This window comes from Odontesthes bonariensis, chromosome 6 (genome assembly GCF_027942865.1).
Source record: "Odontesthes bonariensis isolate fOdoBon6 chromosome 6, fOdoBon6.hap1, whole genome shotgun sequence".
Classification (NCBI taxonomy): Eukaryota; Metazoa; Chordata; class Actinopteri; order Atheriniformes; family Atherinopsidae; genus Odontesthes; species Odontesthes bonariensis.
In genome coordinates, this window is record NC_134511.1 from 6766966 (window position 1) to 6791250 (window position 24285).

Here is a 24285-nt window from a genome sequence, read left to right on the forward strand (position 1 = left end):
TCATGTTGCTCCATCCTATAGATGCTGATGATTTGTGTGAATAACTGGAAGCAGAAATGAGGGGATGTTCACTAAAATTTAGGGGCGAGTGAATGTGATAAAATCGAGTTAACTTGTAGCAAATATATCTAAATACTAGTTATTTACGAGTTATTATTATTATATTAACTCGTTAATTATTTAACGTCGGTACATATTTTATCGCGCATAAATAATAAAACACAGGTTTTATTATTTATTTTATTATTGTAAAAGTCTGTTGCTCACAAGCTTTTATTTTGTAAAAGTCTGTTGCTCAAGCTTTTATTTTGTAAAAGTCTGTTGCTCACAGGCTTTTATTTTGTAAAAGTCTGTTGCTCACAGGCTTTTATTTTGTAAAAGTCTGTTGCTCACAAGCTTTTATTTTGTAAAAGTCTGTTGCTCACAAGCTTTTATTTTGTAAAAGTCTGTTGCTGTCTGCTGTGGAACCGGAAAAGAAAGTAATCGGTGGATCCACCAAACATGGAGAAGGGTACGGAACTTTTACTCGGCCATTTTCATTTTAAAGTTCTTCCAGACGGCGGAGTCGACAGAACCAAAGTCATCTGTAAACACTGCCAAGTTGAATTGTCTTCTCAGCGTAGTAGTTCCAGTCTAAAATATCACTTAAAGGCAAAACACACAACTGATAGCAGCAAGTCATTCAAGGAAACAGACAGTGGAGCGAGGCTTCTACATAAAAACTACAGAAAGATGCTGATGTTAAAAGTGTGTTTGCACAACAAATGTTATGGCACTTTCATTCATATGGCAGCACATTTAAAATAAAGCTAAATGCTAAAAGCTATACACTACTTTTGGATTCATTTTTGGATTTTGCGTACAAATGCGATTAATCGTGATTAATCAGGGAAATCGTGATTAATTAGATTAAAAATTTTAATCGTTGTCCAGCCCTGCTAAAATTCAAGTGTTAATTAGTTGTTAACTGTTCACTGTAATGTGTGGCACCAAACAAATATAATGAATTCCATTAAAACACTTTATTTCTTCCTTAGAAAATCCTCCAAACTCTCCAGGTTTATTGAAATTCAGCTTGATGTTTTTTGGAAGTTCTTTCAGTAAATAAAATAATTTAATTTAACAGCTGAACATCCTGACCTTGTAAAACACATAAAAAAAGAGACCAAATAGAGGGAAAAAAATGAAGGAATCAACTTAAAACAAGAGTCAAATTAATGTGCTTTTAAAAGAGGAGACCAGACCAGAGCGCCGTCATTGGGAACAGTGGAAAGTATTATAAAACTCCTTCAAGAAGGTAATTCAACTCCGAGATGTTGGTGAAATCTGTAGCAATTATAAAGAAAATGGGAAGATGCAGGTCAAAGCATCAGGACAGAAAACTCAAAGCAAGGTGTCTGAAAATAGAAAATGTTCAACAAAAGAAATGGAAAAACAAATGCACAGAAGCAGGAGTTCAGTGTTTGTGAGCGAACTGTAAGAAACCAGCTGGAAGAAATTGGGATTTCTGGATGGAAATCCCAAGTAAAAGCAGCCATGGACCGTGGCCGGTCGGATGGAAGAGAGATTCAGAGAAGAATCACCATGGAGACGATGCTGGGACTTCAGTTTGGTCCAATCAAACAGAGAAAGATGACTGGCTGAAGGAAACCAGCACATTTCCACAGTACTGCCAGTTCGTCCTCCTGGTCACCACCACGTTAGTTCTGTATTTTTTTTTTTTTTTTAATACTCTTTTTATTGGTTTTTCAGTTATAAGTGTACAAACATTAGAAAAACAAAAATACAAAACAAACAAAAATCCCCAAATTAACACGAGCGCTGCAATATGTATCTCTCCATACATATATATAAATATATATATCCATGCATACACATACATACACGTACAAAATCAGCAAGAGGAGATACGTAAGTGAATTGCGTGTTTGAAATAAACAAAATGAAACAAAGAGAAAAGCAGTCAGCCCTCCTCTTCCAGGGACAGATGATCAGTTAAAGTTTCTGTAAGGAGGAATTCAATGGTTCCCAGATCCCCCAAAACTTGTCTGATTTATGGTCATGAGTCAACTTCTCAAGAGGAAAGTTCTGTATTTTTAACAATGTAAAAGAGAAGACGTCGAACATACAGCAGCTGGAACACACAAAGCCTGGTTTACTCACACACACAAACATGAATCCTATCAGCAGCAGGTGACAAACCAAATGGCTCAAACAGCCTTTAAACTGTCAGATCCACAAAAAGAAAGGAGCGCTGTTGCTTTAAGAGTTCATCGTGCGCGCTGTCATATCTCATGAAATCCAAACATGAGCTCACATTTAATGTGATGGCTGTTTCCTGGGCAGCCTCGGTCTGAGGGAGCGGAGCTGACGTCTCCTTCCTAAACATTTTCACACCTTCCACCTCACTGTGGGACCCGGACAGATGTTTCTGAGCTCAGAACTGAGCTGATGACCTTTTTCACTTGATAAGATGGACCTCTGGTCTCTGTCCTGGACCCTGATGAGCTGCCTCAGTGCGTTTTCTCTTGGTGAGTCGACCACAGACTTTTCTTCATAAAAAGGCATTAAATGCTTTTAGCTGTAACCAAAGAGAAGCTTTGTGTGGGATTCAGATCTTAGCCAATCTCCAGTTACATGTTAGTTTTCTTTCTCATCCTGGTCGGTAAGCTTTTATTGATCTGTTCAAAGTTTTGTGTGCATTGCTCTGTGCTGAACGTGGTTTAAGTCATTTGTTTAAACCTTTAGTTTAACATGATGTGTAACTACGGTTCTCATTCCTGCAGGCTTTGTATGCACATGTAGTCATAAATCTCCCCTCAGAGATGGCGATATGACCCAGAAAGTAAATGTTCTTTATAGTACAGCCCTTTACAGACAATCCTTACGGTGTACCAAAGTGCTTTACAGCAGGTGATAAATAAAGAGAAGAAGAAGTAAAAACACTAAAAACAATAAAAAAAACACACTGGAAAAAATGCCCCTCCAAAAATAAGTAAGAAAAACAACAAATACAAGACGTTTTTGCTTGAAATAAGCAAAAAAATCTGCCAATGAAAATCGGCTTGTCAAGATTTCTTGAAATACGATGTGATATTTAGGACTTTTGAGATAAAAGTGATCTTGAAATTGGCTTAAAAACCTCTTCAAATGTCAAAAAAAGCTTGTTTCATATGATATGTGACTCAAAACAATTTGTTTTCAAGACTTTTTCATTTAACAAGATATTCCAGATGTATTGCCTTCAAACAAGTCCCTATTTCTGGCTGAAATGGTACATGTTAGGCAGTTGTGTCTTTATATTAAGTGTAATGAGATATTTTGACTAGAAATGAGACAAATATACTTGGTAAGACTTTGATTTTTTCCAGTGCAGTGAAAGCAATAAAATATAACAAAATCGATAAAGATAAAATAAGATAAAAGTGCCATCATAATAGAAAGTGATAAGAAAATTAAATTGATTTAGGTCATTAGTTATTTGCAAGCCAATAAAGACTATTTTGAAAACTGCATTCCAAGTTAGATTCAATCTTAAAGGTGTGAAACCATCCAGGAGTTAAAGGTAAGTTTTATTAGATTAAAGTTTTTTTGTTTTTTTTTAATTGAATTGAATGCATTATTTTTAAAGGACTACATTTGAATCAATATAAACAAGTTATATTTCATTTCATTTGTGCTTGATAATACTATAAAGTGCATTCCAAAGAAAAAGGGAAATGAAGAAGCTTCAGGTCTGTGAGTAAATTGTCTGATTCCTATCTTGTGAGTTTGGCCGTGTGTCCTCCTGTAATCCAGATCTGAAACAGATTTCCTGGCTGCTGGGAGCTGAGCAGATAAAAACGCAGCCTTAGATCTGAGAAAGCTGCCAGAAGTCCTCAGTCTCAGCCTGCTTTTCTGTGTGTTTGTGCGTCAGAAGAAGTGACGGTGAGACACACTCAGCTGAAGCGGTGTGAGGAAAATGAGCGCGTGTGCGTCAGCGACCTCAGAGACTGTGCAGCGCCGCCGCCTTCATCTGCACAGAGTGAGCGCACGCACGTCCAATACTGTCACGATACTGTGGTGACCTTATCTCTGTTCTGATATGTTGATGTGATGTTTAAAACTCTGACTTCTGACGTTCACTTCCAACCAAATGTGTTTCATACATTATATGTATTTAATGTTGTATGAAATGATAAGTGCAACAGAAACAAGAGGGATTAAGTGAGAAAAGGAGACTCTCCTCTGCCCAAAGCAGCACCGAGTCATGAGTAAACACTTCATTTAGTGCTGAAGCATTAAAACAACGCTGGAAACATTCATGCAAGCTTCCGATAATTAAGTTTAGATCTAAGATGTGGATATCATCTTCAACTTCTCTGTAAAGCACTGCCTGGGTGTTAGAACAAGTTCCTCATGAAATGAGTCTGCGTCACATTGAACTTAAAGGGATAGTTCGCCTCTTTTGACATGAAGCTGTATGACATCCCATATCAGCAACATCATTTATGAACATCTTCTTACCCCCTGCTGCGTCCTGTGAGCAGAGTTCCAGCCTCGTTTTGGCGTTGATGAAAGTAGTCCGGCTAGTTGGCTGGGGTTTAAAAAATAAAGCGTTTTGCTTCTCAAAACAATATGAGTTCAAAAGAGTAATACATTTGCATCACAAAATGGTTCTCCAGGAAAAAGTTAGACCTCACAATCGCTTGGCCCTATTTTCTCTCCCTTCGTATCACTGCCTGCTGCCGCCTGGATGTCATCCAGCTTCATGTCAAAAGAGGCGATCTATCCCTTTAAAGTATGTTCAGTTGGAAGTTTGAAGGGCTACTGTTGCACCTTCTGAACATCGAGACAGTTCTTTGATTTACAGAAACTGAACTTGTTCCCAGGACACAAAGCAGACTGCAGTTTGTCTGACATAAATCACCTTTGAGCTGACGGTGTTACATTCTTTAAAAAGCGCATCACGCCTGCTGTGTTCCCGCAGAGCCTCTGAACATGTCCTGTTACTACCGGAGCTCTGCGGACGGCATCAGATCCACGACATGCGGCTGGAGTCGCGAGGCAAACGTCCACACCGAGTCTGACGCCTCTCTAATATTCACCAGGTGAGTACTCCTCAGAGGAATATTCATAACAATAAATGTTGACCAGTGTTAGTGATTTTCATGTCATCTTGAAGCTGTGAGCTGTTTTTGTCTGACTCCCTTTCCACCTCAGCAGAGATAAAGTTACATCATGTCCAGCTATCTTCGTCCCAGCAGCCGTCCTCAGTGTGACAGCCAGGATAAAGAACTATATGACTGGGACAGAGATCTGGTCTCAGCCTCATACTGTGTTTCTGCATGTCGCAGGTTAGTGTCCGACACAACCCATCAGAGCCAGGGACTTCTTCTTCTGCTGTTAATTCATGAGGAATTCCAGCAGGAACTTCTTCTTCTGCTGTTAATTCATGATGAATTCCAGCAGGAACTTCTTCTTCTGCTGTTAATTCATGAGGAATTCCAGCAGGGACTTCTTCTTCTGCTGTTAATTCATGAGGAATTTCAGCAGGGACTTCTTCTTCTGCTGTTAATTCATGAGGAATTCCAGCAGGGACTTCTTCTTCTGCTGTTAATTCATGAGGAATTTCAGCAGGAACTTCTTCTTCTGCTGTTAATTCATGAGGAATTTCAGCAGGGACTTCTTCTTCTGCTGTTAATTCATGAGGAATTTCAGCAGGAACTTCTTCTTCTGCTGTTAATTCATGAGGAATTTCAGCAGGAACTTCTTCTTCTGCTGTTAATTCATGAGGAATTTCAGCAGGGACTTCTTCTGCTGTTAATTCATGAGGAATTCCAGCAGGAACTTCTTCTTCTGCTGTTAATTCATGAGGAATTCCAGCAGGGACTTCTTCTTCTGCTGTTAATTCATGAGGAATTTCAGCAGGGACTTCTTCTTCTGTTGTTAATTCATGAGGAATTTCAGCAGGGACTTCTTCTTCTGCTGTTAATTCATGAGGAATTTCAGCAGGAACTTCTTCTTCTGCTGTTAATTCATGAGGAATTTCAGCAGGGACTTCTTCTTCTGCTGTTAATTCATGAGGAATTTCAGCAGGAACTTCTTCTTCTGCTGTTAATTCATGAGGAATTTCAGAAGGAACTTCTTCTTCTGCTGTTAATTCATGAGGAATTTCAGCAGGGACTTCTTCTGCTGTTAATTCATGAGGAATTTCAGCAGGAACTTCTTCTTCTGCTGTTAATTCATGAGGAATTTCAACAGGGACTTCTTCTTCTGCTGTTAATTCATGAGGAATTCCAGCAGGAACTTCTTCTTCTGCTGTTAATTCATGAGGAATTCCAGCAGGAACTTCTTCTTCTGCTGTTAATTCATGAGGAATTTCAGCAGGAACTTCTTCTTCTGCTGTTAATTCATGAGGAATTTCAGCAGGAACTTCTTCTTCTGCTGTTAATTCATGAGGAATTTCAGCAGGGACTTCTTCTGCTGTTAATTCATGAGGAATTTCAGCAGGAACTTCTTCTTCTGCTGTTAATTCATGAGGAATTTCAGCAGGGACTTCTTCTTCTGCTGTTAATTCATGATGAATTCCAGCAGGGACTTCTTCTTCTGCTGTTAATTCATGAGGAATTCCAGCAGGGACTTCTTCTTCTGCTGTTAATTCATGAGGAATTCCAGCAGGAACTTCTTCTTCTGCTGTTAATTCATGAGGAATTCCAGCAGGAACTTCTTCTTCTGCTGTTAATTCATGATGAATTTCCGCAGGAACTTCTTCTTCTGCTGTTAATTCATGATGAATTTCCGCAGGAACTTCTTCTTCTGCTGTTAATTCATGAGGAATGTCAGCATCTGTTGGTAAAATACAAAATAAGTTGACTCCATGTCTCCTCAGTGAAACCCTCTCGGCCGGTTCTAACCGTCGTTGGCTCCACCGAGGACTCGCTTGTTGTGTCGTGGAGAAGCGGCAGTGATGGCAGCTGCCTGCTTCGCTTCAGGGCCAACAGTTCTCCAACGTGGACGCAGGTTAGCACCAACTTAAGCCTTCTGTGATGGGTTATACACTAAGGGGAGACCTAAATTTTAAAAAACCAAAGGTTCGAACAAATATGAAAAGCATGTGTATCGAGCTATGGGGCGACTTTGTGGAACAGTCTGGAGACAGAAATAAAAGAAAGTGCAAATATAATTCTGTTTAAAAAAAAAGGTACAAAAAAAATATTTTTATACAAGTACATGGAAGAACTTTAAAATGAAAATGGCCGAGTAAAAGTTCCGTACCCTTCTCCATGTTTGGTGGATCCGCCGATTACTTTCTTTTCCGGTTCCACAGCAGACAGCAACAGACTTTTACAAAATAAAAGCCTGTGAGCAACAGACTTTTACAAAATAAAAGCCTGTGAGCAACAGACCTTTACAAAATAAAAGCATGTGAGCAACAGACTTTTACAAAATAAAAGCCTGTGAGCAACAGACTTTTACAAAATAAAAGCCTGTGAGCGACAGACTTTTACAATAATAAAAGCATGTGAGCAACAGACTTTTACAATAATAAAAGCCTGTGAGCAACAGACCTTTACAAAATAAAAGCCTGTGAGCAACAGACTTTTACAATAATAAAATAAATAATAAAACCTGCGTTAATGCGCGATAAAATATTAATTGACGTTAAATAATTAGCGCGTTAACGCGATAATATCAACTTATCATTCATCCAGCCCTAGTATTTAGATATATTTGTCACAAGCATCCTAAAAGAACTACCTTTAAAGGGACATTTTAAGCCTCTCTCTTTATTTTCATTGTGCTGTCATAAATTCAAAGAAAAGACCGAAGACCAGTTGGCTTTGAGTGGTTTGTTTTTTAACTCAACCCTAAAAACAACACTAAAGTTCCTGTATGTTAACCAGCTTCATGAAGTTTTCATCCTGACTGGTTTCCAGTCAATAAGTGAGCGAACCTGGTGGAGTTTATTCATTTCTTTCTGAATGAGACCATTAGATATGTTCTGTTTGGATGCTTCTGCTGCACAAATTAGCCCGAGTCAGAAGTAGTTCAGAGAAAATCTGGACTTTGAAAGTCCTTAAAAGAAGGTAAACTAACAGTGTTTATGGATCCCTCTGTGGTGAGGGGCAGGAGACACCCGTCCAGGCTCGGTGAAAGCTCTCAGTCGTGTCGCCTGCGTTTCATTTCCAGGTTCCAGATTCTGTCCCTGCACGTGCACATCAGAAACTGAGTTACACGTTCACGGACCTCCTGCCCTTCACGGTGTACAGAGCCGCCGTGGCCTGCAGGGGGGAGTCCGGCATCCGGAGCGACTGGAGCTCCGACACCAGTGGAAAGACGATGGACAGAGGTAGCAGGTCACACAGAGATACAGTTATGGCTTTGAGACCTGATACTACAGACCTAATCAGTTTTAACTTGGTCCCTTTTTTCCCCAGTGCCCCCCAGACCCCCAGAGGTGTGTTACAGAGTGGAGAAAACAGGCTCTGGATCCCTTCTACTTCAGCTCATATGGAAGGTAAACTATGGAAAATCCTTGAGTTTGTTGCTTCATCTTCTTTATCATCAACAAGCATTTTTACATTGGATGACTGCGAGATTCGAGATGCTTAGTCATTTTTACTAAGCCTTACTCACTGTTTGGGTCCCATTTAAAAACCCAAAATATCTTTCTTGTTCTTCCCAAGGATTTATTGACTTTCCTTAAAGTGATGTGAAATTTCATTAAACCACCGTTACATATTTTATTCATAGCAAATCTTCCTTTTTGCACTGAAAATAAGAAAAAGTTTGAGTTTTTAATTTAAAAAAAGCACTTAAAACAATCATAATAGATGGAAATATAAAAGGATGTTTTTTAAGGATTTTACTGATCAGTGTGAACAGATGCATCCTGCCAAATGTGTTGATTAATGTTTCTTCACTACACTGATTTTAAAAAAGGGGGGAAGTGGCTGCAAAAAAAAAGTTTATGTTGAGATTCCGTTGTATAAAAAGAAGTTAATATTAAAAAGAAATAGACATTTTTATTTGTTTTTCTACACATAATCACTAAAACTTAGCTACCAAATGAACTCTTCTATCAGTTCCCAGAGTCAGAACCAGACATGGAGGAGCTGCATTCAGCTTCTGTGCTCCACATGTCTGGAACAAACTCCCAGAAAGCCTCAGATCAGCTGAAACACTCAGTGTGTTTAAGGCTACCTTTACACGGAAACGATCTGAAACCAAAACGCAAAAGTGGCGTTTCGTTTTCACTTTTAAATCTGCATTTAGACGAGCGTTTTAGGGTGAAAATCTGCATGCATACGGAAACGTAAAAGTGTGTGACGTTTCATATTTATCAATGCAGTAAACACGCCAGATGGCTAGGTGGCAACACTACCAAGACCAAGTCTTCCTACTTTCTATGTGACGAGAAACGCAGTGGAGCGTTTTCAAGAATTCCACTCTGGAGGGCTGTTTCACATTTTTGCGTTTTCATGCCCCCAAAACGCCGTTACCATCTAAACGATATAGTGCATCCGCAAAAAGGTTTTGCGTTTTTAACCCGTTTTCGTTTCCGTGTAAAGTGCCCCTAAGTCCAGGCTGAAGACACACCTACTTTCAGCTGCATTTGAATAAAGCTCCAAATCTGAAGCTTGAGTTTCAAAACTTAATCACATTTTAACTCCTGATTTTATCTGTTGTTCTTATTTCTTTCTTTTTTGTTTAAAATTTAAATTGTGCTTTTTATTTCTACTGTTTTAATGTCTCTGTAAAGCACTTTGAATCACCTTGTTGTTGAATTGTGCTGCGCAACTCGCCTTGAAAATGTATTTAACTGATATCTTTTCTTCTCAGGCTCCCGACCCTCATGAGCCTGAAAGTCGCGTCCTTGGGTACGAGTTGAACATCGAGCCAGACGGAAAGATTGAAAACGTCACGGAGGCGACGGTGCTCCTGGTGGTGGATGAGGGGAACTGCAGCATCACTGTGAGGGCCTTCAACACGGCCGGCTACGGACCTGCTGCACGTGTCCACATCAACCCGCCGACACAGATCAGTGAGCGCGTGAATCATTTCTATGGTTGTTCTGAGTTACCTGTTACTAAACACTTTCCACAAAAGCGCCTCATTAACTGCCCTGAAGTACTGAAAGATTAAGTTAAGTGAAAGAAATGTCAGAAAATAATGAAAAATAGTAAGTGAATATATTCCAACTGTCAAAAATGTTCATTATTATAGGAAACTGATGTAATTTTTGATGATCAATCACCAGTTTTTTTCAGCCATAGATGACCGGCTCAGGATTCCTGTATTTAAAAACTTGTTTCTATAAAGATGGAATACGTGGTAGCAATGTGTGCAACCTGTGTTTTTAGCAGAGGTGGGAGTAGCCAAAAATTGTACTCAAGTAAAAGTAAAAAGTAGTCATCCAAATAATTACTTGAGTGAGAGTAAAACAGTGCTCGGTGAAAAAACTACTCAAGTACTGAGTAACTGCTGAGTAACGTCTGATTTATTTGTTAACACAAGCATTCAATCAGACAGACAAAAATACTAAATAATCATCTTTAGGCAAATTAGAGTTCATCCAATTGATAAAATACATTAAAATGAATTAATTACAAAATAGCTTAAATTAAAATAATCCAGGTAAATTCAAGAACTTCAATAAAAAATAAAAGAGACTTAGGAAATGTTTAAAACATATATAACCCATATGTAACCTAAAAAACAAACATTCACCTATCCATGGGGAAAAAAACGAGTTTAGGAAACTTAGCGCTACATGTTTCCTCAAGTTAGATGTTGAGTTTCTGCTGAAATGTGCGTTTGTTTTGGTTGACACAGAAGACACATAATGTAGCTGCTGTTTCTCACTCTTTGTAAGGTAAACATGCTTTCAGTATGAGGCCTCGTCTGCGTCTTCATTTCCCACCGTTGGTTCTGACATTATTCATCTGTTTCTTTGTTTGTTTGGTACGACTGCTAATGCTAAAGCTAACCCGTCCCGCCGCTGAGATTGAGTATGGTCACGTGACCAGACTGCACGGCTGCGTCTGATTGGTGGAACACAGTCAGGTGGTAGAGCCTTTGGGGGAAGTCTCTCTCTCTGTCAGAATAAAACATTAAAATGAGGCGTACGCGGGGGGATAAAAATAATGAGGCGTAGAATACCAAAGAGGTAAGAAGAAAAGTAACCAGCTCATTGTAGCCTAATGTAGCGGAGTAAGAGGACAGTTTCTGCTGCACACATCTACTCAAGTAAAAGTAAAAAGTATAGAGATTTAAAACTACTCCTACAAGTATAATTTCTTCAAAAACATACTCAAGTAAATGGAACTCGTTACTACCCACCTCTGGGTTTTAGAGCAGTTGAAGCCTGATATGGTGAGGAGGAAAAGAGCAAAAAGGGCAATTTAATGAGGCTTTAAAAACAGAGAGATTAAAGGTAGTTCTGATATCTGACTCGAGATTGGCTCACGCACCGCTTTAGGCTGTTTTAAAAACGGCTAACTTTACATCGAGCCCCCTCCGGATCCTCTCCACGCACAGCTGCATCCAGTCCATCTACTCTTTACATCCACTGGGTCTGACTTTACAGAGTTGATCTCTTCTGCTGCTTTATTCCATTCAGCAGTTCTTGTTCTGGTTGTGATTTTAAAAATGAGACAGAACAGATTAATCTGAGTGTCCCAGTATCACATTGGATAAAACTTTGCTCCTTCTTTGTTGTTGCTTTCGTTATTATCATCATTTCGTTGTTTAGTTGCAGTTCAAGCGATATTTTTACATGACCGATTAGGGAAGTTAGTGGAAATCGAGATTTCTAAAATAAAAAAGCTTTGAGAAAACAATTGGACAGAATGCAGCCATACTCTGTCTTCTGCTATCAAACAGCACAGTAATTCATTTTCCCACATGACGGAGTGAAATCAACACTAATAATATAGCATTTAACTCACACCATCAGATTTGAAGGTTGTGCTCTTTCACTTGAGCAATATCCTGTGTGTGTTTGCTGGTTTCTTATCGGAACAGGAAGGAGATTTTAAGTGACACGACGTTCTGATACAAGTTTGTGCCAAGCAGCACATCTCCTGTCAGATGATCTACCTCGACAAACACGAAAGAGGCTTTTTTTTTTGTGGTTTCCCTTAAAACTGAGCAGAGGTGTATGATGTAAAGTGTTTTGCTCGATGTTGAAATCATAATTCAAACAGAACATTTTTATTTCTGCATTTTAATAATCCAGTTCCTGTTTCCTGCAGCTCTCCCCTCCACCAAAAACTTGTGGATTTCCAGCTCTTATCCAGTTCACAAAGCGCTTCTGGTCCAGTGGACGATCCCCAGCGCCGCGTCCTCCGCTATGCCTCTCAGCCACGTCGCTGTTCAGTGGCGCTCTGAGAAGAATGCGTCCACCAGCCGCTGGTCCAGAGTCCCCGGCTTCACCACCTCTGCTGTCATACGAGGTTCGAACGTCATGCTGGACCCGAGATGATGCTTTTAAGTGGAAGTGTTAGAAACAAAAGTGTAGAGTAAAAGCTGCAGAGAAACAGCAGCACAAGGCGTTTAGCAACAAAAATCTAAATAACCACATCATTTTCCAGATGCTGTTAGATTACAGATCTGAAGAATCTATTTCAAGATTTCCTTCTGTTAAAGATAATGGGATTAGTCGTCCTTTCTTTGCTAATGTCAATATATTAGGGCTGGGCAACGATTATATTTTTTTATCTATGTAATCACATGATTTCCCTGATTAATCACGATTAATCGCATTTGAACGCAAAATCCAAAAAATGAATCCAAAAGTAGTGTATAGCTTTTAGCATTTATTTTAAATGTACTGCCATATGAATGAAAGTGCCATAACATTTGTTGTGCAAACACACTTTTAACATCAGCATCTTTCTGTAGTTTTTATGTAGAAGCCTCGCTCCACTGTCTGTTTCCTTGAATGACTTGCTGCTATCAGTTGTGTGTTTTGCCGTGATATTTTAGACTGGAGCTACTACGCTGAGAAGACAATTCAACTTGGCAGTGTTTACAGATGACTTTGGTTCTGTCAACTCCGCCGTCTGGAAGAACTTTAAAATGAAAATGGCCGAGTAAAAGTTCCGTACCCTTCTCCATGTTTGGTGGATCCGCCGATTACTTTCTTTTCTGGTTCCGCAACAGACTGCGTGTCGTTCCCCCTCTCTCTGCCCCCTGCTTCCTGTCTTTCTGAACTTTTTTATCCATTAAAGGCACAAAAGCCCCCCGAAAAAATGTTGTAATTTAAAAAGAAAAAAAAACCTGCGTTAATGCGCGATAAAATATTTATCGGCATTAAATAATTAACGCGTTAACGCGATTATAACGAGTTAACTCGCCCAGCTCTAAAATAAATCCTTCAAGCACAAGTAGGAAGATCAGGTTCAAACCGTAGTTTTTTTTAACAAACATTACATAAATGGGTCTTTTTGGAGAAACGGGCTCTTAATGTGTGACCAAAGAAATGCTGATTTGGAACCCAAAGTTCTGTAACCAAACGCCATTTGGCTCTGAACACGTCACAATGACACCTCAGGATGAATTGATAAACAACTTCCTCGACTTCTGTGTGTGTGTGTGTGTGTGTGGAGCTGCTGCTGTGGGCAACTGGTTCTGTGGTTGCAGAGCAGAAACAAAGAAAAACAGCAGGAAACAAATCATGTAACACAGAATATTCTCTGTTGCGTATTCGTCTAATTTGGTGCTCTTAAATCTGACCCCAGCCTACGCAATCGTGCCGATGAAATCTCACTCATTCTTAGAAACCTTCTTATCCATCACGCTGGATGTTCGGGGGGATGTTAACCAGATCATCATCTTCACATGAAGTTGCTCTGATCCACCATCAGTGTTTTATCCAAGGATCAAGATATTTAGCTTGGTGTCAAAATAACATCCGTGTGAATACGATGTAGCACGCTCCAGTGTGGAATTAATAGGCCTTAAACCTTTGGAAGATGCAAGCATTCCTGTGGGGGATGTTTTTCTGGGTAAAGACCAGATGTGGAAAGTCTACACAAAGGAGAGGGACAGAAATCGCCTAATTTACAGCAACCTTCGGCCTATGAAAGTTTGGATTTAGCAACAGAAATTTGCCATAAAGTTGAGAGATGCATTGACAACTTCAACTGAATAAACAAAGAACCTTTTTGGAGAAATTGGAGACTAACCCATTCCCTATCTTATCTGGATTCACAGTAACAAGACGAGCAGCATCACTCACTTTAGCTGTCTGTGGTTTTAATGTTATGGCTGATCGGTCACAGGTTAGATGAACAGCAAGCCCAATACGTTCTGCTGAGGAATCTTAGGCACTGACATGTTCTGCAGACTTTTGGTGGAAATGATCAGCGGGAACACGGAGTTGTTTAGGTGGTAGCCATGATAACAACTGGTCGAATTAAATACACAGAAAGGAGCTTCAATTGTTTTAGCTTCTTTAATTCTGGAAACGTTGGCCTTTGCAATGAAAATCCTCACAGTTTCCAACGCTTGATGCAGGTAAAAAAAAATCTCAGGAAAGGAATTCTCATTCAATTCTAATGGACTCTTCTTTCTCTTTTGAATAACCTAACTTTAAAATTAACACATATATAGAATCTTATCATGCAGCTGCTCATTTTTCTTTCTTTCTTTTATGACTGTTTCCACTGTCTCTAAAACATATTTGGCTCAACTTTTGCATTGAAATGCAAAGTCCGTCCATTTTTCCCACAAAGTCATTATGATCGTGTTAGCTAGATTCACTCCATCTGATTAATGTGGTGTTGGTCCCACAGAAAATGATTTCATGATATGATAAATATAAGTCCATAAATAATTTCCAGCTCCACTCTCATGTCCAAATATGCTCATTTCTGGCTTCAGAAAGTCCAAAATGGTTACAGTTGAATACTGACCCCAAACTAGTCGGTGATATTACGGAGGTTTTGGGTTTGTTCATTCAGGTTTTATTAAATTAGTGGCTGGAACAAAGCAGCAACATCCAGAAAAACATGAAGCCAACATGGAAACTGCAGTTCCTTCAGTGGCCACACGAGGCTGGTTCACAGAGCTGCCCTAGTTCAACTACTGGGACCTACAAAGCGTCACTGAGGTGGTTTTAATGTTGTGGCTGACCTGTGTAACTACTCATGCTACTTTGTATTGAGTTCACATAGTAATTTATGAAAAAAAAAAAAATTTAGTTCTGCTACTACTGAGCTTTTCACAGGTACTGTGTCGCCTCACAGACATTCATACCTGTGTTGTGTTTTCAGATGTTGACCCCGATGAATCCTACCTGGTCAGTGTGTTCCCCGTCTACAACCAGCAGTGTGGATCTCCTCAGTCTCTGGCTGCCAGTTTGCATCAAGGAGGTAAAGTTAATCCAACAATCGTGTTGTGGTGACCACAACTGTGTTGGCACAGGGTGGCCATGTTTATCTCCTCGGGACAGGAACCCGAGCCCAGGAAATACCCAGACGGCTACTACAACATTTACTTTGGGTTTGGGTTTATGTTTATGTTTCTGTATTTAGCAGACGCTTTTATCCAAAGCCACTTACAATTGAAAAAATATATAACATTACAGCTAATATCAAAGCTAACAATAAGCTACATAGAAGGAAACCACAAGTCAGACTCTGTCAGAGGTGACAGTGTAGCGATAGAGTGCAGACATAGAAGGAAGTACAGAAGGATAAAGTGCAATAGAGGCGGTAGGGAAGTACTGGGTAAGTGCTAGGACAGGAGATGCTCTCCAAAGAGCTGGGTCTTCAAGAGTTTCTTGAAGATATTCAGGGACGCCCCTGTTCTGGTAGCGCTCTGTAGGTCATTCCACCACCGTGAAACGACACATGAAAAGAGTCTGGATTGTCTTAAGCGTGGTGTAGGCACTGCTAGACGACAATCCTGGGTTTAGATCAATAACACATCTCTCACAGCTAGGGAAGCAGCGATACCACTTTTTTTCAAACCTATTCGATACGATACTTGGATATGAGTACTTGCAGATACCGAGTACAGATGCCGATACTTCTACCACAAAAAAAATGCAATGAATTGGAAGACGAATTGGTTTCGGTCTCACCAGACTAACCACACTGTTCCTGATTAGCTCGACATCTCCCCGAACCGCCAATCTAAAAAACAATACAACAAAAATGACAAACCACCCCCGCGGTCTTCATGCAATAAATTGGTATTGGTATCGGTTAACTGTAATGAGTATATTAGAATAGTATTGGTGCATCCCTACTTACATCTAAAACGCAGTCTGAAAAATACAACAGCAAGAGCTCTGCTCTGTTTCTGGGCAGAAGTTAACTTCTATGATGACGTTCATTGACACAGATGTTAAACATGTTGGTGGTGTAGTGGTTAGCATAGCTGCCTTCCAAGCAGTTGATTCGGGTTTGATTCCCGGCCAACGCAGTCTGCTGGGTTTCACGGAGACCAGAAATGCAGCGTCTGGTTTGAATCCTGCCCTTCGTCAGTGCTTGGATCAACAAAAACCAATCCTACATGTTGGGTTGCATGTTCCCTCCCTGTCCAAGTCCACAATTTTCTTCGGGATCAATAAAGTTTCTATCTAAAAGAATATCAAATTCCCAGAGAGGCTTGGAGAGCAGGAAATTCGAATGTAAGGACATTACCGCGGGACACCATGACTCTGCTGCCCTGCTCAAATACAGCTGGAGTTGTTTCTCTGTAATTCACCAAGTAAAAAAAAAGAAAAATAAAAAGACTGAACAGAAAGTGCGTGTCTGTAGCTGAAGAATCGAACCGAAGTGTGGGTGACATTCACAATGCAGTAAACTACAGAAGGATTTTAGAGTTAAACTCCAGAATTAGTGGCCCCACAACAGCAAAGCTTTTTAAGACAGTGGCCTGATGGTGTGATAATGTGGAAAATGACTGATTTTAACCCTCAGTTAGGACCTTAGCTCCCTTCTCATCGTGCTTCGCCCATCTCACAGTTAACTCTGCACCAGATAGATCAAACTGAGTATGGATCTGAAGGTATTTAGAGGTAATCGTGAAGAAGAATGGAAAGAAAATGGAGGAAGACGCATGTAGGACACTCTGCTGTGTGCTTTTCCAGCTCTGATGGAGGTGGTCAGTCCGAATGTTGTCAGTGTGACCAAAACAACAGTGACCATCAGTTGGGCGTGGCAAAGGAAGTCTGGACCAATCAGAGTGAACAGATTCAGCATGATGCTGAGGGGAGACTCTCACCGACAAAGTAAGTTTTCTCCTGAAACGTGTCACATTTCTTCTAGATTTCTGAAAAAAAAAAAAAAAAAACAGTGACTCCTTTCTTTGTCAGCTCTGTCTTTGTGGCCGGACCAATGGCAGCACACCTTCTTCCACCTGACGCCCAATACTGAGTATTCTCTTCTTCTGTTGGCTGATAATGTTTCCAGAATCATCATCACCGTGACAACAGATTTAGGTGAGTTTCACTGGTTACACTCAGCTCTAAAGCAGAGATTATGTGGGGAAAAAGTCAAGTTTTTTAACCTGCTTATCATGTCTGTGAGCTATGAGCTATGAGCTATGAGCTATGAGTGAATTTCCATCTTGCAGCTGCAATGCATCTCACAACAGAATCACAGATTCAGTGAGTCAGGGTTTCATTCGCACCAAAGCTAAGGAACCGATCCTAACCAAGCTGCAGTCAGCTGTTGATCTCTGCTTCCTGGTTTGTTTGGGTGTGTACGGAGAAGTGAAACACACCCCCCACTACTAAATAATTAGCACGTTAACGCGATTATAACGAGTTAACTCGCCCAGCCCTAGTTTTATTTAAACTAAAAAAAAAAAAGCACTGCCGGGGCGGGAAGGAAAACCAAAGACGTAAAGAACTCCCTAACAAAGAGGTCTGATGGACCAACAGTTACCAACAGAAACTGACCAGAGAACCACAGGATAAAGATAACTGACTGGCAGACAGATTCAAGAGCAGAACACATCAATGAGCTGACAAAGGAAAACCAGGAGATTATATATTGATGGAGGGATGAGGGCATTGAACAACAGGTGGGGCAGGTAGCAAAGGAAGAAATGAACCAAAGGACACAATCTCACAGAAATAAATCAGGAAAACCAAAACACAGAAGCCCGTGGATCATGATAGAAATCAGCACGAAATAAGTTAACCAAAACCGTAGTGCTGCAGCTCTCTGTGCTGGTGTTTTCTAATCAATCCAAGTATGGAATCCATCATTAAATCCCACTGACTGATGCAACTCAATACTCAACTGGTCCTGTGAGTTACTGGTGTTATTCTGATGTGCTTCTCCTGTCCAGATGAGGTGCCAGTGGTGGCGACCATGACGGCTCTGCTGCTGCTGCTGGCCGTCGCCGTGATGATGGTCTACATCCTGTGCAGGTCTGTGTGAGTTCCTCAGGAATCAAACTGATGTTCTGCACTGGAAAAAAATCAGTCTTACCAAGTATATTTTTTCCAGTGCGTTTCTCTGATGCTTCTTTACACAGCCTGAGAAACCGCTCATTCACAGCAGTGAGATTTAAATTCACTCATTCACCAGTTTTTCAAATGTTAACATTTGATTTCCAGTTTGCTTTGTAGTAAATTTGACATATTTTGGATCTGATGGCTTGGCGGACGAAACAAAAGTTAAATATTAGTTTTGGCTGTTCTCTGATATTTCAAACACTAAACAGTTCAGATGTTTGTGTGATAACCTAATGCAACCTTTCCTGAGATTTTGTGTACTTGATGTGTGTTTATGTGTACTTGTTTTTATTTGTTTTTGCTTATTCTTCTCTTTGTTTATTACCTACTGTAAAGCACTTTGGTACATCGTTATGATTGTTTGTAAAGGGCTGTATAAATAAAATACATTTACATTTGATGAGCAAAATCAGAGAAAAATCATTTCTGTGCAGATACAAGTTGTACTTCTTCCCACCCATCTCCAGCCCTCGAGGAAGCACAACAGGCCGGTGGCTGATGGACCCAAATCACAAGGTAATCTGATGTTCATGCTTCTATATCTGGGTTAGTGACCCCAAAATCATTTAAAAGACACCCACCATGATTAAAAACATTAAAAAAGTAGAGCAGAAAGTAATGCAAAAGCAAAATTGAATGCAACATGGCTCCAAAAAAATGGAACAAACTGAAAAGAGGCACAAAATAAAATATAAAACTATGCTAAGAGATGACAAAACAGCATAAAAAACTAAATCTGCAACCAAAGATAACTGAAAAAATGGCTTCAAACCTACAGAACGGTACACAAACCAGTAAGAAAAAGTCACACCAAGAACATGAACAGATGCTAAATGACTGCAAAGACTCACAAAATATGGAACTAACAAAAAAAGAGAAAAAGTAACAACAGTGCAGGGACTGAACAGCATTATTGGGAAAAAAAGATTCACGATTAATTTAAAACAGATGAAGAACAGATGTATCATTGTTCAGCTGGCTGTGATTCAGGTTTCTTGTTGCAGTTTAAGATGTTCTGTGGTTTTGTTTTTAAATGTTTCTGTTCAGTCGGCTCCTTTCTGTGATCATATGGCATCGAACTGAGCTTTTGCCTCTCTTTGTGCTGATAAGGAAGCTATTATCTTGGTGTTCTAAGTCTTTGCAGCCCTCTGTCACCCTTTTCTTCAGATTTGAGGTGTTTTTGTGGTCATTTTGTCTCGGCGTGCTGTGATTATCTCATCTGTCTGTGTTTAGCTTGTGTCTCTTTTTAGCGGTTCCATCTTTTGCAAACCAACTAACTGAAAAGAGAATAGAAATGAATAAACAAACAAACAAACCAGGGGAAAAAAATACAGAACAAAAGTATAAATGGTGAAAAAAAAGATGGAAACACCTCAAAAATTAAATAAAAAAAACAATACATTGTAAATTAACTTAATGACGTGCTGAAAATGAGACGCGAACTATGACAAAAAGTGTGTCCAATGTGGCACACAACCACAAACATATGAAACCAACTAAAAAGTAGGGCTGGGCGAGTTAACTCGTAATTATCTCGTTAAGTCGTTGATTATTTAATGCCGATAAATATTTTATCACGCATTAACGCGTTTTAATTTATGAAAAAATGTAAAATTCTGTTTTATTATTTTTTGGGGCTTTTGTGCCTTTGATGGATAGGAAAGTTCAGAGAGACAGGAAGCAAGGGGCAGAGAGAGGGGGAACGACACGCAGCACAGGGCTGTCCGATGCGGGACTCGAACCGGGGCCAGCTGCAGCGAGGACTATAGCCTCTGTACATGGGGCACCTGCTCAACCCACTACGCCACGGACCACCCCTGTTTTATTATTTATTTTATTTTGTAAAAGTCTGTTGCTCACAGGCTTTTATTTTGTAAAAGTCTGTTGCTGTCTGCTGCGGAACCGGAAAAGAAAGTAATCGACGGATCCACCAAACATGGAGAAGGGTACGGAACTTTTACTCGGCCATTTTCATTTTAAAGTTCTTCCAGACGGCGGAGTCGACAGAACCAAAGTCATCTGTAAACACTGCCAAGTTGAATTGTCTTCTCAGTGTAGTAGTTCCAGTCTAAAATATCACTTATAGGCAAAACACACAACTGATAGCATCAAGTCATTCAAGGAAACAGACAGTGGAGCGAGGCTTCTACATAAAAACTACAGAAAGATGCTGATGTTAAAAGTGTGTTTGCACAACAAATGTTATGGCACTTTCATTCATATGGCAGCACATTTAAAATAAAACTAAATGCTAAAAGCTACACACTACTTTTGAATTCATTTTTGGATTTTGCGTACAAATGCTGTGATTAATCAGGGAAATCATGTGATTAATTAGATTAAACATTTTAATCGTTGCCCAGCCCTAGAAAATATACAGAACAAGAGTAAAAATGGTGAAACAAAGATGGAAACACCTCAAAATTAAAGAAGAAAAGTAAATTAACTTAAATACATGCTGAAAATGACAAAAAGTGTGTCCAATGTGGCACACAACCACAAACATATGAAACCAACTAAAAGCAGTAAAATAAACACAGACAGATGTAAAACTGCAGAAAACAGGACAGACAGATCCTGCTTCTCTGTTGGAGGTGAGGGGCCTACATAAATCTGCAGCCCGCTGTCTCCTGATCTGTTTCACACGTCTTTACCGGCTCTTCTTCATCATTCCTTCGCTCCTACAGAGCTGTGCAAAGAGGAGAGTCCTGGACATCAAAGACTTCCAGGTGACGGATGTCCTCGGGGAGAAAAGTCTGATCATTGTTGATCAGTTTTCATCGGAGGAGGAAGCGAACGAGGACGCGTCCCCGCGGTCCATCAGCAGCATCATCCTCCAGCTGTCCCCCCGCTGGCTGGACACGGTGTGCGTCTGTGATGCTCCAGCAGCCTCTGAGCAGGAGCCGGCCTCCCTTCAGCCAGGCTCAGTGTTCGCACCGGCTGCTCTGCGGGAAGCTAATAACAGCAACTCTCCTCAGAAAGGGGAAGTTTATCAGGTGTCGCGTCAGAGCGAACCTGCTGTGACCTCTGATGTGACCTCTGAGCTTCAGGAACTTCTGGCCAGCAGTCGTTATGTTTGTCAAGTGAACGATTTTCCCCCTCTGAGAAGTCCCGACGCCCAAACGGTGAAAGGGCAGGCTGACTGCTCCTATCTGATCTGTGATTATCTGTCAAACGGCTGCTTCAGGACAGAAAACGCAGAAGAAGACGAGACCTGCAACACTTGTGCTGCATGAACTCAGAGGCAAAGAAGCAAAGCAGGATTATTATTATTATTATTATTATTATTATTATTAATAACCCAGGAGTCGAGCTTTCCGGATGGCTGTGCTTTGCTTTGGCTTGTCTCCTCACTGAGTTTGAGTCAAACTCTTAACTTCCGTAAGCTTTTATATAAACTACAGTATGCAGACATGCTCCAAAGAGCAGAAGAAGAGAGAAAATAAACAAAAACATGACCCCCGAGGGGTCAGCATGGACCCACAGATGCTTCTGGATCACAGCAATAAGCCCTCAGTAATAAGACCTTTTAATTTGACAGTCTTTGTCATGAAAAACTCCAGCAGAGTGCTCTGCCCGACTTCGTTCTGCTTCGTCCTGCAGCGCTTGGATCTAATATCGGGGTTGAACTCAAATAAATGGAAGCAGAAGGTTTAAATGTTGTAAATGCATCTTAAAGGGATATTTTATTATTACTCTTATCATCACAGGAGCAGACAAATATGCTGTTATTTTTTAGTTTGTGATCTCAGAGTTTGATTTTAATCTACTTCTTTGGAGCCATTTCTCCTCATATATTATAGTTTATTTTTGCTTTACTTTTGCCATCATAGCACATGACCTTTGCTTTGGTTTTGTTTCTGTGAGGTGTTTACTTGTTATTTATTCCTTGTGTATTTTAGTGTTTCGACCCGTTTATGAGACTCATTTTTCTGGCTTATTAGAGTTTAGATTCTCTCTCTAGTTTAGCTTCTTGTGTTTGTTCTGTTGGTACTTTTGTTCATGTTTTCTCGAGCTTGTATTCCTTTTTTTTCCTGTTTAGTTTTATTCTCACTTAAAGGAAATAATCCTCCACATTGTAACTGTGTCTAACCTGCTGCAGGCAGAGCCGTGCAGACCTCAGGGGGCTGGGGATCTCTTTAAAGAGACCCTTTTCTTCATGCATTTTAGCTTGCTTTAGGCTGCATCCCTTCTTGACCAAAGGTCACATTCACAGAACGTGCCTCCGTTAATCTACCATCAAAAGAATTTGTGGCATTCAGAGGAACTCTTGTTAACGCCTTCATCTCGAGAGCCCTATTACACATGTGTGTATGTGTCACCAGTAGACTGAGGCTTTGTGGGGAAGTGACTGTTTGTGGGCTGATGTGTGGTGGACTGGCATTGTCAAAATAACTTTGTACATGGACTGATGCAACTTGGACTTTTTACTCATTCATGGAGGAAATGTGGGGACTGTCGAGTCTGTGTAGGGGGGGTGCTTTTCGTCCACAGCTGATAGTAATGAGTCTGACGATTGAGACTGGTGGCTGATTGGTCAGCCACAGGGCGGGCCCTCCAGGTGAGCGCGCTGATTGGCGTAGAGGGAGGTGTGCCGGCATCTACCTGAGGAGAAAAGAGACGCAAGGGAGAGACACGGGAGATCGTTTTTCTGGGGGACAAGCCAGCGGAGCGGACGAGGAGTCGGGAGCCTGAGGAAGCTGGTCAGCAACGGTGAGGGATTCAGCGTGCCCGTTCGGAGCGACAGAACGGAGCGACAGAACGGAGTGACAGACCGGAGCGATCGTGGGGAAGCCCGATAGACCCGATACAACGCTCACAATTTCCTGAGTGAAGGGAAGTGTAAAGCCAAGATCTGCGTCCCCCGTGTGTGTGAGTGAAATCCCACTAACAGAGGAAACCACTGCTGATTTTCCCTTGTTTTTATACTGGCAGCCATCAGCCGCCGGACGCCGTGGAGGAGCATCTCTGGACGCCCGCTCCTGGAGACGCGCGCCGCCACGGACAACTGTGCCGCCGCCCTGTTGCTCGGACCCCGCCGCTGGTGTTCCAGGGCGGTTTGGAGACAGTAGCTAATTCGTTTGATTCTCTCGGTTGCAGCCCCCGACCGAGAGCGGACCTTAAAGGCTGATTCATACTCGGCGCAACCTCGCTCATACTAGCTGGTCGCAAATGGCGCAAACGGTCACGTGTCCCAAAATTCCGCCACGCCCCCCTTCGCAAGCTAGAAAATCCTCGCGCGGCGCAAGGGCGCGCACACAATTTTTTTTCTGACTTCGCGCGCGCTCAACCGGAAACAGCTGACCAAGAAAAAGAAAAAATGAACACTGCAGAGACCGTGGTGACCGAGAGGATGCGCCTCTACAAACATCTGTACGACACGTCTATGAAGTTACACTGGGACAACGTTTGACAACGTTCGTCTTGTTGCAAAGGACGAACAATCCACCTTCTCTTCTGTTTTTGCCGCAGCTGCTTAGCTCTGAGATACAGTTCTACACCCAGAGTAAATTCATTCCGCATCAGATGTGCCAGCCTCTGCTGACGTGACACCACAGGTGGCATTGTGTATGCTTTCTTCCTATGCTTTTCAGCTTGTTTCCTCAACAGTGACGCTCGCTGGTCTGGAGAGAACTGCAAATGTGACGCATTCTCGGCGCAAACTGCGCTTATGAGCTGAAGGAACTGTGAAGGGGCTGGCGCTTTCGATGACGTCATTAATGGTTCTCGAGCCAGAACAGTTGCGCGTTTGCGCCGAGTAAGAATCAGCCTTAAACTTCCTCATCCCGCTGTGCAGGCAGCAACCACTACCCCTGCGT

The 24285-nt window shown here is 41.0% G+C and overlaps 1 protein-coding gene across 1 annotated transcript; it reads left to right on the top strand.

The window, feature by feature from the left end:
- Positions 1-2387: 2387 nt before the first annotated feature.
- LOC142381894 (interleukin-6 receptor subunit beta) lies at positions 2388-22020 on the top strand. The gene is made up of 15 exons (XM_075467188.1): positions 2388-2531; positions 3920-4024; positions 4970-5090; positions 5203-5336; positions 6872-7002; positions 8173-8332; positions 8421-8500; positions 9826-10027; positions 12240-12440; positions 15264-15362; positions 17090-17230; positions 17315-17440; positions 18298-18379; positions 18901-18982; positions 21154-22020. Exons 1-15 carry the CDS (start codon positions 2474-2476, stop codon positions 21700-21702), a joined length of 2271 nt encoding a protein of 756 aa, XP_075323303.1. The 5' UTR covers positions 2388-2473; the 3' UTR covers positions 21703-22020.
- Positions 22021-24285: the final 2265 nt, after the last annotated feature.